Genomic DNA, 15,401 nt, shown 5'->3' on the forward strand with positions numbered 1-15,401 from the left:
TTCACCAGGAATACCCACGGCCCTTTAGTTTTCTTTTGATAACCATGTGTATTTATTCACCAGGAATACCCACGGCCCTTTAGTTTTCTTTTGATAACCATGTGTATTTATTCACCAGGAATACCCACGGCCCTTTAGTTTTCTTTTGATAATCATGTGTATTTATTCACCAGGAATACCCACGGCCCTTTAGTTTTCTTTTGATAATCATGTGTATTTATTCACCAGGAATACCCACGGCCCTTAGTTTTCTTTTGATAACCATGTGTATTTATTCACCAGGAATACCCACGGCCCTTAGTTTTCTTTTGATAATCATGTGTATTTATTCACCAGGAATACCCACGGCCCTTAGTTTTCTTTTGATAATCATGTGTATTTATTCACCAGGAATACTCATGGCCTTTTAGTTTTCTTTTCATAATCATGTATTTATTCACCAGAAATACCCATGTCCTGTTAGTTTTCTTTTCATAATCATGTGTATTTATTCACCAGGAATACCCACGGCCCTTTAGTTTTCTTTTGATAACCATGTGTATTTATTCACCAGGAATACCCACGGCCCTTTAGTTTTCTTTTGATAACCATGTGTATTTATTCACCAGGAATACCCACGGCCCTTTAGTTTTCTTTTGATAACCATGTGTATTTATTCACCAGGAATACCCACGGCCCTTTAGTTTTCTTTTGATAACCATGTGTATTTATTCACCAGGAATACCCACGGCCCTTTAGTTTTCTTTTGATAACCATGTGTATTTATTCACCAGGAATACCCACGGCCCTTTAGTTTTCTTTTGATAACCATGTGTATTTATTCACCAGGAATACCCACGGCCCTTTAGTTTTCTTTTGATAACCATGTGTATTTATTCACCAGGAATACCCACGGCCCTTTAGTTTTCTTTTGATAACCATGTGTATTTATTCACCAGGAATACCCACAGCCCTTAGTTTTCTTTTGATAAGTGTATTTATTCACCAGGAATACCCACGGCCCTTAGTTTTCTTTTGATAATCATGTGTATTTATTCACCAGGAATACCCACGGCCCTTAGTTTTCTTTTGATAATCATGTGTATTTATTCACCAGGAATACCCATGACCCTTAGTTTTCTTGTGATAACCATGTGTATTTATTCACCAGGAATACCCACGGCCCTTTAGTTTTCTTTTGATAATCATGTGTATTTATTCACCAGGAATACCCACGGCCCTTTAGTTTTCTTGTGATAATTATTTCTATTTCTCTACCAGGGAGAGCCATGGCCCTTCTTCTTTTTTTTTGGATATATAATAAACTTGTATTATGTTGCTCGGAAGATTCTGTTGGCATACGTAATTTATGTGCATGTGTACCATTTAGTTTTCTTCTTCTGATAACCATGTTGATGTATAATAAATTTGTATTATGTTATTTGGTGTAATGTTAAGTAAGTGTTTTTACACTATTTATCATACCTCGTATAATGTTGTGTGGACTAGCTACATATAGATTAGAAAACAACAGCGTTTGATGAAAAGATGAGATAAATATTATTTAATTAGAGTAATATAATATTAAAATATACTAAATAAACATTTATGGTACAGTTGTCATAAAACAGCCAACAATATAATAATGTTGTAAAATGTCTCTATAGTTATAAACTTCAAACTCTTGTACTGTTATTTCATGTTCCTGAATTCTCTTTGGAGTGCTCTCCCTTAGTGAATAATCTTGACTTATTGAGTTTTCTCTCCAAAAAAAAAGAAGAAAAAAAAAGGTTGACAAAGAAAAATATAAAAAGGTTGACCAACACAAAAAAACTGACAAAAAGAAATAATAAAAAAAGGAAATAGAAAAATAGCAAAAGGAAAACTGATAAAGAAAAGTAAAAGAAACAGAAAAGAAAAACACCAGATGACAAAAGTTCCTGTTTAATGCTAATTATACAGTGGATATAGAAGGCTTTTCTTAGAGGCTGCTGCAACTTGTTAATTTTGCCGTCTGCCCTGAGGAAATGACCGGAAGCTTTTAGTAGACTGCTAATTCCACTTTATTACGTCTGCTTTCACAAATGGCTGCTTTGTACCAGGAATACAGCAATACAGCCTCTTACTTATTAACTGCAGGATTTTGTATAGAACACAAACTGTGTAACAAGATGATAGCGCTGTCATGTTTATAATGCAAGTATTTTGAGTTTTGCTGAACTGTCATTTCTGTTAAAAATTATTTTTTGAATTTTGCTAAGCATAATAAATGAAGGAAGAAATAACAGATCAATTAGTCAGTCATTAGTCAGTTAGTCATCAGTAGTAAGTCAGTCATTCAGTTAATTATCAGTTAGTCATCAAGTCAGACGTCAGTCAGTCAGACAATAAGTAGTCAGTCAGTCAGTCAGTAGTCAGTCAATCAGTCAGTTAATCAGTCATTAGTCAGTCAGTCAGTCATCAGTCATCCTTCAGTCAGTCAGTCAGTCAGTTAGGAGTCAGTCAGTCAGTCAATCAGTAGTCAGTCAGTTAGTTAGTAGTCATTCAATCAGTCAGTTAATCGATCATTGGTCAGACAGTCATCCAGTCAGTCAGTCATCAGTCAGTCAGTCATCCTGTTAGTCATCAGTCAGTCAGACAGTTAGTCAATCAATCAATCATTAATTAGTCAGTCATCAGTCAGTCAGTCAGTCAGTCAGTCAGTCAGTCAGTCAGTCAGTCAGTCAGTCAGTTAGTTAGTCATCAGTCAGTCATCCTGTTAGTCACCAGTCAGTCAGTCAGTCAGTCAGTCAGTCATTAATCAGACAGTCATCCTGTCAGTCATCAGTCAGTCAGTTAGTCATCAGTCAGTCAGTCATCCTGTTAGTCATCAGTCTGTCAGTCAATCAGTCAGTCAGTCAGTCAGTCATCAGTCAGTCATCAGTCAGTCAGTCAGTCAGTCAGTTAGTTAGTCATTAATCAGACAGTCATCCTGTCAGTCATCAGTCTGTCAGTTAGTCAGTTACTCATCAGTCAGTCAGTCATCCTGTTAGTCATCAGTCAGTCAGTCAGTCATCAGTCAGTCAGTCAGTTAGTTAGTCATTAATCAGACAGTCATCCTGTCAGTCATCAGTCAGTCAGTTAGTTATCAGTCAGTCAGTCAGTTAGTCAGTCAGTCAGTCAGTCATCCTGTTAGTCATCAGTTAGTCAGTCAGTTAGTCAGTCAATCAATCATTAATTAGTCAGACAGTCATCCTGTCAGTCATCAGTCAGTCAATCAACAGTCAGTAAGTGTAGTCAGTCAGTCAGTCTTAAGTCAGTCAGTCAGTATTTATCAACATTTAAACACACACATATCAGCTATTTATACGGCAAAGTTATATAGTTAAGGAGCCAATGAAAATAAGTAATGCTCTTCTTTGAAGTATAAAATAAGTAACAAGCGTTCTGAGAGTACTGCTAAAGCAATATATTAACCATATGTCCCCTACCAGGCCCAACAAATTTCAATATTTCCAAAGTTCAAAGTCCGTAACTATGTCAAAAATGGGCCAATCCTGATAAAGTTAAACTTAATCTGTAACTATATGGTAAAGCTATACACAAAATTTTAGACAGACAAACACAGACAGACAGACAGACTGACAGAAATATTAAATTTTCAGTTCAATTTGGTATTTTATTCAATTTATTCATGATGCTTTCCAGAACTATGCCAGCTTTTATTTTAATCAACTATTTTAAGAGCAACAAACCTTTTTTAATGGTCACTTGTAAAATAATTATAATTTGATGGACAAATGTGGAAGTGGGTGTAGGATACACAAAATGGTTAAAGCTGATTGCAGCATTACTCAGTAGACCAAGTGTCCAATTGACATGCTGAGGTGTTTTTTAACCAACCTTCTAACTCAATAGATTTGTAAGAACAAATCTGATTGGATCTGAGTTGGTAAAACAAGCATTTTACTGGCTACAGAATTATGAAGTCAAACCATTCACAATTAACACAGGAGTTTTGTATGATATCATAAAGACAATTTCACTAGTGTACACAATTACATATTGAATTACTTAAATATTGAATCATTTTAATTGGAATGTGTTAAATATTAAATAATTTTAATTGGAATTTGTTAAATATTAAATCATTTAATTGGAATTTGTTAAATATTGAATCATTTTAAATTGGAATTTGTTACATATTGAATAATTTTAATTGGAATTTGTTAAATATTGAATGATTTAAATTGGAATTTGTTAAATATTAAATCATTTTAATTGGAATGTGTAAATATTAAATCATTTTCATTGGAATGTGTTAAATATTGAATCATTTTAAAGTCAGAAATAAACATGTTAAATATTGAATCATTTTAAATTGGAATTTGTTACATATTGAATAATTTTAATTGGAATGTGTAAATATTAAATCATTTTCATTGGAATGTGTTAAATATTGAATCATTTTAAAGTCAGAAATAAACATGTTAAATATTGAATCATTTTAATTGGAATGTGTTAGTACACAACAGCTGATTAAACATCTCCAATGATACATCTGTTTTAGAATCACTAACTATTCAGCCACCCAGCTATAGCTCAGCCGGTAGAATGCACATGTGTTTTAGAATCACTAAGTGTTCAGCCACCCAGCTAGCTCAATCGGTAGAGTGCACATCTGTTTTAGAATCACTAACTGTTCTGCCACCCAACTAGCTCAATCAGTAGAGTGCACATGTGTTTTAGAATCACTAACTGTTCAGCCACCCAGCTAGCTCAACCTGTAGAGCACACATCTGTTTTAGAATCACTAACTGTTCAGCCACCCAGCTAGCTCAACCAGTAGAGTGCACATCTGTTTTAGAATCACTAAGTGTTCTGCCACCCAGCTAGCTCAATCGGTAGAGTGCACATCTGTTTTAGAATCACTAACTGTTCTGCCACCCAGCTAGCTCAACCTGTAGAGCACACATCTGTTTTAGAATCACTAACTATTCGGCCACCCAGCTATAGCTCAGCCGGTAGAATGTTTACCTGAGGTGTTTGCAGCATATAGGATCGAACCACCTCAGTGGACCCATTTTCTGATTGGGGTTTTTGCCTGTCTTAATCAATGCCACATGACTGGCCATATGGTATGTGCTGTCTTGTCTTTGGGAAAGTGCATATACATGTACAACATCCCTTGCTGCAGGTTTTCTCTAAGACTATATGAGTAAAAATTACCAAATGTTTGACAGCCAATAGCTGATGGATAATAAATCAACATGCTCTAGTGGTGTCATTAAATAAAACAAACTTTAACACAGCTCCTATTTATAGGTTGCCTAATGGCCTCATCAAATGGTGATGTTTGTAATGGTTATCATTTGTAAAATCCAGACAGTTTTATTACAAAACTACAACAGACAGTTGAAATTACAATACAGATAAAACCTTTACTTTCTATGTTTTCCAATTTTCTGACATAAATCGATGATTTTACTGTAGCAGATTTCCTATTTTCTTGGAATAGCTAATGTGTCACCAATAAAAATACCTTTATGACAGTATAAAACTGTACAGATCTATAAAAATACCTTTATGACAGTATAAAGCTATACAGATCTACAGTTTGGTAAATTGGAAGACTAGACATGGAAGTGATATCGCCTACTTTCTTCCCATTCCTCGTCCAGCTGGTGAGTGCAGATCGTGTGTGTACCTGTAGTGAGCTGCTGTCCGAGTTGGTGCAAGTCATCCTGGTGCGACGCCTGGAGCTGAGTCCTCAAGCAACTCTTCGTCAGCTCGTGTCTGCAGGTTTCTCACTTATCAGGGCATCCTGGGCCACCAACCTTGACTCCAGTGGTCTTCAGAGGCGACTGCTACAGCTGGCTCAAGTTTTTCCACAGGTAATAGTTTTTTCTTAGTTTGACTGGATGGTGTTACATCTTTTTTATGGCAGTGATAGTGATGGCATTATACAACATTTTGTGAATAGCCCAATGTTACATTTGGGTGTTTATAGCAAGGTCCATTTCACACCAATTGTACGTCCTAGAGAAATGAAACTTGGTTTATAAATATTGCACTTTTGAATGTTCATCTCATTGCATGTTAAAAGCATGTTTAAATTAAATTAAATACAACAAAACAAATTTAATTTTTAAAACTAATTGTTTAATCATTAAAACTTTTAAAATATTTTTTATTTCAGACCTAACTAGATTAATCATGAATTATACATAAATTTATTTTATAAAAGTAATTAAACATTTAAGTTAATTAATTTTCAATTAAAAATAAAATGCATTGAAATGATCCTCAGTGTTTGGCTACAGCAAATCTGTTTACAGTGGATGATACATTTAATTTAGCAGAATTTGTGTGTTTATACCTCTAAATCATCCTTTCCTCCTCTCCCCTCCCCTGAAGGATGTGTCTCATTGGTTGAACATCCACCTTAAAGGAATGCTAAAGAAAGGCTTTTGGACTGGTGTGCATATTCAACAATACATAATGCACATTATTGCTTAATATCAACAAGTATAATCGTATAGTTAATTAATAAAACGGTTAAATGTGACGGCTATTATATATAACGGGCGCAGCCATTTTGTACCATCCCACTGGCGAGCTGGTGGTTACGTAATACCTAACGTGTCATGTCAGGAATTAGTCTTCAAACTGAAGAAACAAAACATACCTGATTTTTGCGGATGCATCGCAATGTTATGTAATAATATTCATCCCAGTAACACAGCAACGTATATATGACAATATGTGGTTTATTTTTCAATACAAAATAAACCACCATTGTCAAAGTATTAAAATAACTATATTATATTTTGTATATAAATTAACCCATGTACTGAAATAATAGTCAGAGTGTTTTCTTGCTTAATTGGTCTTTTTTTTCCGTGGCCTAGCTGTACCTCTGGTTCTTGATTGGCAGATGTATATTTAGACGGTCCCTAGACACTGTGTCTAGACACACTAAAAAGACTGCCTCTTTTATGAAGATCACAGGGTATTGTGTGATAACCTCAAATCGTAATGGACTTTACCAGCTTTATTACTGTAAGTAATTCTGTAAAACCCTTGATTAAGTAGACTTTCCCATCTAAACACAAAACTGACCAATTAAGTAGTCCCAGAGAAAAGAAAATTATCACTTGGGTATCGTGAGTGGTCCTTTTTGCTCGAACGTATCCTACCAATAGGCCAATAATATGCTCTTTTTGGGGGGATTTAAAAAAAGAAAAATACTATAACTCCATTTCGTTCTATTGATGTAACCTAAAATATATTTAGTCATTTATGTTATTTTACATGTCAGGTTGATGAAAGCGAAGCGCCTAGTCGTACATTAGAGCATTTGTTTACACTGTGCATAATAGAGAAGTTGGACCTGAGCTGACGTCACTTTGCCCCAAGCTATACCACCGGACGTCATAAAAACGAAACAAAATGGCTGCCCCCAGTTAGCAGGAATAATCACAGTTTTTTATTAATTCTAAAATTACGCGTTTTTCATTTGTTAAAGTGTCAGTATGTTTTGGTGGTCCAGGTATGCATCTTTCCAACATATAAGGCTCTTGTTGGAGTTTAGTCTACCTTTAAGTGTTATGAATCATGGCGACTGGTGTATCAAAGACTGTGGTATGTGCTATCCTGTCTGGTATGGTGCATATACAAGATCACTTGCTCCTAATGATAAAAATTAGCAGGTTTCTTCTAAGACTGTCACATTTGACATCCAATAGCCGATGATTAATAAATCAATGTGCTCTAGTGGTGTTGTTAAACAAAACAAACTTTAACTATATAGTAGACAATACATTTAATTCTTAAATACCAAATTATGTGTTTATCCCTCTACCCGCCTCTACCCTGAAGAATGTGTCTCATTGCTAGAACTTCGTCACAGTTCGGATTCTAACAGCTAAATTTGGCCAGCTTTTTAGATGGAATTATTTGTCTTTCAGCCCCCAGACTGAATTGTCGATGAAACAAATGTAATTTTCTGCCATTGTTTTATCTTTACGGTGGCACAAATTTTAAATTGGTGATTATAACAATGTTCCGCCATGCACTTTCTTCTCCATAATTTGTGTGTATAACTTCATCTAATGGCCGTGTGCAAATGTAGTGATGTAGAAACAGTCACACATCATCTCATCATTAGCTACGGTTGACTGCACATCTGTAGCACAGAAGTAGATGTACATCAGTTGATTTGTTTTAAAAAACATTTTGTCTTATTTTTATGCTTCTGTAGATCCAATTAAAGCTCAAATATGCAGCCCTGGGCACAAAAACCTTAGCCATTCCTTTTAAACATGTACTTATATATCTCAGCCATTCCTCTTATACATGTACTTATATATCTTAGCCATTCCTCTTATACATGTACTTATATATCTTAGACATTCCTTTTATACATGTACTTATATATCTCAGCCATTCCTCTTACACATGTACTTATATATCTTAGCCATTCCTCTTATACATGTACTTATATTATATCTTAGCCATTCCTCTTATACATGTACTTATATATACTAAAACGCAAAAGAAACGCAGGTTCTCATTAAATTGGATATAAAATATTAAAAAAACAAAACGAAATGAAGATTTCAACATTTATTTTGGAGCTACACCAATTCGGCACACATTGGTGTTGGAAATTTTTGATTGAATTCCTTTTTGGCTATTGTTTCATGTCATAAAGTAGGGTGGGGGTCCATGTTAAAAATGTGAAAGAGACGACCTGTAGCATTGTCAAAGTCAGTATCGCGTGTGACCACCCTGAGCATTCAAACAGGCAGTGCAACGTCTCCTCATTGAGTTGACAAGCCGTTGAAAGAATGCCTGAGGGAGTGAGTTCCATTCATGGACCAATGCTGCCTCCAGCGCCTGCATATTCTGAGGTTGTCCGCGAGCCTGAAGGCGACGTCCGATTTCATCCCAGACGTGTTCGATAGGCGCCATGTCCGAGATAAGGCTGGCCACGGCAACGTTGGGATGTTGTGCTGAGCCAGCAATGCCTGTGTTGCCCTGGCAGTGTGCGGCCTGGCATTGTCTTGCTGCAGCAAGCGCACACGTGGGTGAGCGGCAAAGAAGGGAACGACGTGATTGTTGATGACGTCATTTTGGTACACGGCGGCATTAACGCGTTGTCTGAACACATGAAGTTGTGTTCTGTGGTTGAATGAGAACCCACCCCACACCATCACACTACCCCCGCCCCATCGGTCGGCCTGCAGAACGCAGCAGTCGGAGTAACGTTCATGTCGACGTCGCCATACTCGGATTCGGCCATCAGCGTTGGAAAGATTGTAACGGCTCTCATCAGTAAACAGAACTTGTTGCCACTGGCCACGTCGCCATCTTTGATGTTGTTGCGCCCACTGTTGACGTTGTTGGCGGTGCCGAGGGGTCAATATTGGTCCCACATAAGGACGGCGGTTACGGAGTCCTGCTGCCCTCAGACGGCGTCGGACGGTATCGGCGGACACTGGACCACGTGGACCACGCACCTGGTGAGCGGTGTTAGCTGCTGGCAGCATCCGATTCCTAAGGTGGGTCACCCGGATGTACCGGTCTAGGGCTGCGGTTGTCACCCTCGGGCGGCCGGTGCGTGGTCGATCGTTCACAGATCCAGTGATTTGGTGACGTTGAGAAAGGCGTGCGATTGTCGAAACATGACATCCCAATTGTCTGGCTACAGCAGTACGGGTCTGTCCGGCTTGCAACATCCCGATGGCCATCCCTCGCTGGAGTTACGTCAGTCACGGCATTTTTAAAATGTGATTCTGTTGTCTGTCACTACTCAAATTGAATTTATGCGATTAAATCCAGGTGTGTAGGCTTTATAAGCATTTCAATGAGTGTGTTTGCACTGGATTCATGATACGGATGATCCAGCACGTGCAAACAATGTGTTTTGAGAATTCGTGACATCACACAGGTAATGAAATTGACACGCAGGTGGGACTGCGGTGTGGGTGTGTGCCATGTCCTTTAACACAGTTGAGGTTCAATTCCACCAAAGATACTGCTTTACAAAGTGCAATTCTTTCGCATTTTCAGGACCTGCGTTTCTTTTGCGTTTTAGTATATCTTAGACATTCCTCTTATACATGTACTTATATATCTCAGCCATTCCTCTTATACATGTACTTATATATCTCAGCCCTTCCTCGTATACATGTACTTATATTATATCTTAGACATTCCTCTTATACATGTACTTATATATCTTAGACATTCCTCTTATACATGTACTTATATATCTCAGCCATTCCTCTTATACATCTACTTATATATCTCAGGCATTCCTCTTATACATGTACTTATATATCTCAGCCATTCCTCTTACACATGTACTTATATATCTCAGCCATTCCTGTTATACATGTACTTATATATCTCAGCCATTCTTCTTACACATGTACTTATATATCTCAGCCATTTCTCTTATACATGTACTTATATATCTCAATCATTCCTCTTATACATGTACTTATATATCTTAGCCATTCCTCTTACACATGTACTTATATATCTAGCCATTCCTCTTACACATGTACTTATATATCTCAGCCATTTCTCTTATACATGTACTTATATATCTTAGCCATTCCTCTTACACATGTACTTATATATCTCAGCCATTCCTCTTACACATGTACTTATATATCTACATGTAGCCATTCCTCTTATACATGTACTTAGATACCTTAGCCATTCCTCTTATACATGTACTTATATATCTTAGCCATTCCTCTTACACGTGTACTTATATATCTAGCCATTCCTCTTATACATGTACTTATATATATCTAGCCATTCCTCTTATACATGTACTTATATATCTAGCCATTCCTCTTATACATGTACTTATATATCTCAGCCATTCCTCTCATGTACTTATATATCTAGCCATTCCTCTTATACATGTACTTATATATATCTAGCCATTCCTCTTATACATGTACTTATATATCTAGCCATTCCTCTTATACATGTACTTATATATCTCAGCCATTCCTCTTATACATGTACTTATATATCTAGCCATTCCTCTTATACATGTACTTAGATATCTTAGCCATTCCTCTTATACATGTACTTGTATATCTCAGCCATTCCTCTTATACATGTACTTATATATCTCAGCCATTCCTCTTATACATGTACTTATATATCTAGCCATTCCTCTTATACATGTACTTAGATACCTTAGCCATTCCTCTTATACATGTACTTGTATATCTCAGCCATTCCTCTTATACATGTACTTATATATCTCAGCCATTCCTCTTATACGTGTACTTATATATCTCAGCCATTCCTCTTATACATGTACTTATATATCTCAGCAATTCCTGTTATACATGTACTTATATATCTCAGCCATTCCTCTTATACATGTACTTATATATCTCAGCCATTCCTGTTATACATGTACTTATATATCTCAGCCATTCCTCTTACACGTGTACTTAGATATATAGCCATTCCTCTTACACATGTACTTATATATCTAGCCATTCCTCTTATACATGTACTTATATATCTCAGCCATTCCTCTTACACATGCACTTATATATCTAGCCATTCCTCTTATACATGTACTTATATATCTCAGCCATTCCTCTTACACATGCACTTATATATCTAGCCATTCTTCTTATACATGTACTTATATATCTAGCCATTCTTCTTATACATGTACTTAGATACCTTAGTCATTCCTCTTATACATGTACTTGTATATCTCAGCCATTCCTCTTATACATGTACTTATATATCTCAATCATTCCTCTTATACATGTACTTATATATCTCAATCATTCCTCTTATACATGTACTTATATATCTCAGCCATTCCTGTTATACATGTACTTATATATCTCAGCCATTCCTGTTATACATGTACTTATATATCTAGCCATTCCTCTTATACATGTACTTATATATCTAGCCATTCCTCTTATACATGTACTTATATATCTAGCCATTCCTCTTACACGTGTACTTATATATCTAGCCATTCCTCTTACACGTGTACTTATATATCTCAGCCATTCCTCTTACACATATACTTATATATCTCAGCCATTCCTGTTATACATGTACTTATATATCTTAATCATTCCTCTTATACATATAAACCATTTTCTTTCTTGTTTTTAGTTAAAGCCATTATTGTATGTCTGTAAGGGCTAATCGTAGGCCTGCTGATTTGCCGCAAAATGAGATTGATCCTTATGAAATTGTATTGGGTAAATCCCATTTTTTAAAAATAAAAATGCGATATACGCCAATTAAAAACATCACTTTTACTGAAAATGAAAAATGGATATATCGCGTTTTGCACCTGAACTCTTCACATGTACTTAGATACCTTAGCCATTCCTCTTATACATGTACTTGTATGTATATTCAGTTAAAGATGCCATCAACACAGTCTTGGACACACATCTCGGCTTTCTGGGCTGTCTGTTGAGGACAGCTAAGGCCAGTTAGTGATTAGCTGGTTGTGGCTGGGTGATAGATGTAGATATAGAAGTCTGATACCTTTGAGGACAGCTAGGGCCAGTTAGTGATTAGCTGTTAGTGGCTGGGTGATAGACGTAGATGTGGAAGTCTGATACCTTTGAGGACAGCTAGGGCCGGTTAGTGATTAGCTGTTAGTGGCTGGGTGATAGATGTAGATATAGAAGTCTGATACCTTTGAGGACAGCTAGGGCCGGTTAGTGATTAGCTGTTAGTGGCTGGGTGATAGACGTAGATGTGGAAGTCTGATACCTTTGAGGACAGCTAGGGCCAGTTAGTGATTAGCTGTTAGTGGCTGGGTGATAGACGTAGATATAGAAGTCTGATACCTTTGAGGACAGCTAGGGCCGGTTAGTGATTAGCTGGTTGTGGCTGGGTGATAGACGTAGATATAGAAGTCTGATACCTTTGAGGACAGCTAAGGCCAGTTAGTGATTAGCTGTTAGTGGCTGGGTGTTAGACGTAGATATAGAAGTCTGATACCTTTGAGGACAGCTAGGGCCGGTTAGTGATTAGCTGTTAGTGGCTGGGTGATAGACGTAGATATAGAAGTCTGATACCTTTGAGGACAGCTAGGGCCGGTTAGTGATTAGCTGTTAGTGGCTGGGTGATAGACGTAGATATAGAAGTCTGATACCTTTGAGGACAGCTAGGGCCGGTTAGTGATTAGCTGGTTGTGGCTGGGTGATAGACGTAGATATAGAAGTCTGATACCTTTGAGGACAGCTAAGGCCAGTTAGTGATTAGCTGTTAGTGGCTGGGTGTTAGACGTAGATATAGAAGTCTGATACCTTTGAGGACAGCTAGGGCCGGTTAGTGATTAGCTGTTAGTGGCTGGGTGATAGACGTAGATATAGAAGTCTGATACCTTTGAGGACAGCTAGGGCCGGTTAGTGATTAGCTGTTAGTGGCTGGGTGATAGACGTAGATATAGAAGTCTGATACCTTTGAGGACAGCTAGGGCCGGTTAGTGATTAGCTGTTAGTGGCTGGGTGATAGACGTAGATGTGGAAGTCTGATACCTTTGAGGACAGCTAGGGCCGGTTAGTGATTAGCTGTTAGTGGCTGGGTGATAGACATAGATATAGAAGTCTGATACCTTTGAGGACAGCTAGGGCCGGTTAGTGATTAGCTGTTAGTGGCTGGGTGATAGACGTAGATATAGAAGTCTGATACCTTTGAGGACAGCTAGGGCCGGTTAGTGATTAGCTGTTAGTGGCTGGGTGATAGACGTAGATATAGAAGTCTGATACCTTTGAGGACAGCTAGGGCCGGTTAGTGTTTAGCTGTTAGTGGCTGGGTGATAGACGTAGATGTGGAGGTCTGATACCTTTGAGGACAGCTAGGGCCGGTTAGTGATTAGCTGTTAGTGGCTGGGTGATAGACGTAGATATAGAAGTCTGATACCTTTGAGGACAGCTAGGGCCGGTTAGTGATTAGCTGTTAGTGGCTGGGTGATAGACGTAGATGTGGAGGTCTGATACCTTTGAGGACAGCTAGGGCCGGTTAGTGATTAGCTGTTAGTGGCTGGGTGATAGACGTAGATGTGGAGGTCTGATACCTTTGAGGACAGCTAGGGCCGGTTAGTGATTAGCTGTTAGTGGCTGGGTGATAGACGTAGATATAGAAGTCTGATACCTTTGAGGACAGCTAGGGCCGGTTAGTGATTAGCTGTTAGTGGCTGGGTGATAGACGTAGATGTGGAAGTCTGATACCTTTGAGGACAGCTAGGGCCGGTTAGTGATTAGCTGTTAGTGGCTGGGTGATAGACGTAGATGTGGAAGTCTGATACCTTTGAGGACAGCTAGGGCCGGTTAGTGATTAGCTGTTAGTGGCTTTGTGAATTTTGTTGTGTTTAACCACTCTGCTAGAGCACATTGATTAATTAATCATCAGCTATTGGATGTCAAACATTGGTAACCCTGACATTATAGTCTTAGAGAGGAAACCTACTACATTTCCATTAGTAGCAAAGGATCTTTTATAGCATCATCCCACAGGCAGGACAGGACATACCATGGACTTTGAAATACCAGTCATGGTGCACTGGCTAGAACGAGAAATAGCCCAATGTCTCCACTGAAGGGGATCGATCCTAGGTTGACTGTGCATCAGGCGAGGTCATTATCTCTGGGCCACATCCCAGCCCCATGCTAGATGTATGAAAACCAGTAGAGGAATACAAATCCAATACCTACCAGTCTGGAGACTGATCACTCAGCCTCTACAACATTGAGGTCAGATAACTTGCATAATCAGGTTCATAATAACGATGTCACTTCATTGATTTATCTTAAATACCAACATTATACATTGATAATGAGCTAATATTAACCAATGAGGAACAAGCTTACCCATTAATGGATATTATATAACAGGGTTGTCAACATGCAGAAATTAGATTGTAAAATATCAACTTTCATCAGTAAGCATTGTTTCTTTGTAATTCTGTATTCCACTGTCAATTTATTAAAGGGACAGACCCTAGTTTCAACCTGTGAAAAATAACACTAAGTTTGGTCAATCTACAAACCTGTAACACATTTGGATAAAGTTACAACTGAGTTAAACATGAGTCTGTGACTTTGAAATGGTGAAATACCCTCTAAAAATCGACTAAAAATCGACTCCATAACTGTTAATTCTCAGACACACATGCATTTTTAAAAATATGAGAAATGCATTTTATGCTATTAAAAACACCAGGATGACCAAAAACACTTCGAATGTATGGAAATTGATAATCTAAACGATAAAATCTAAGTAAAGTATGATTTTAGTTATCAAAAACAGCTCTAATAGTAAAAGATATGCCTTAGTGTTTAAAGACTAGGGTATGTCCCTTTAAAAAGATGCTAAAAGGTTGCTCACTGACACCTATTAGTGGATTTTAC

General features: G+C 37.6%; 1 protein-coding gene across 1 annotated transcript in view; it reads left to right on the forward strand.

Moving 5' to 3' along the window:
- The window catches only part of LOC121383699 (focadhesin-like), a 578,322-nt gene that overhangs the window by 467,728 nt on the left and 95,193 nt on the right, over positions 1 to 15,401 (forward strand). Inside the window, exon 8 of the mRNA XM_041513796.1 lies at positions 5,640 to 5,852. Coding sequence (XP_041369730.1) covers positions 5,640 to 5,852 — 213 coding nt within the window. The remainder of the gene's footprint in view (positions 1 to 5,639; positions 5,853 to 15,401) is intronic.

This window comes from Gigantopelta aegis, chromosome 2, assembly GCF_016097555.1.
Source record: "Gigantopelta aegis isolate Gae_Host chromosome 2, Gae_host_genome, whole genome shotgun sequence".
NCBI classification, from domain to species: domain Eukaryota; kingdom Metazoa; phylum Mollusca; class Gastropoda; order Neomphalida; family Peltospiridae; genus Gigantopelta; species Gigantopelta aegis.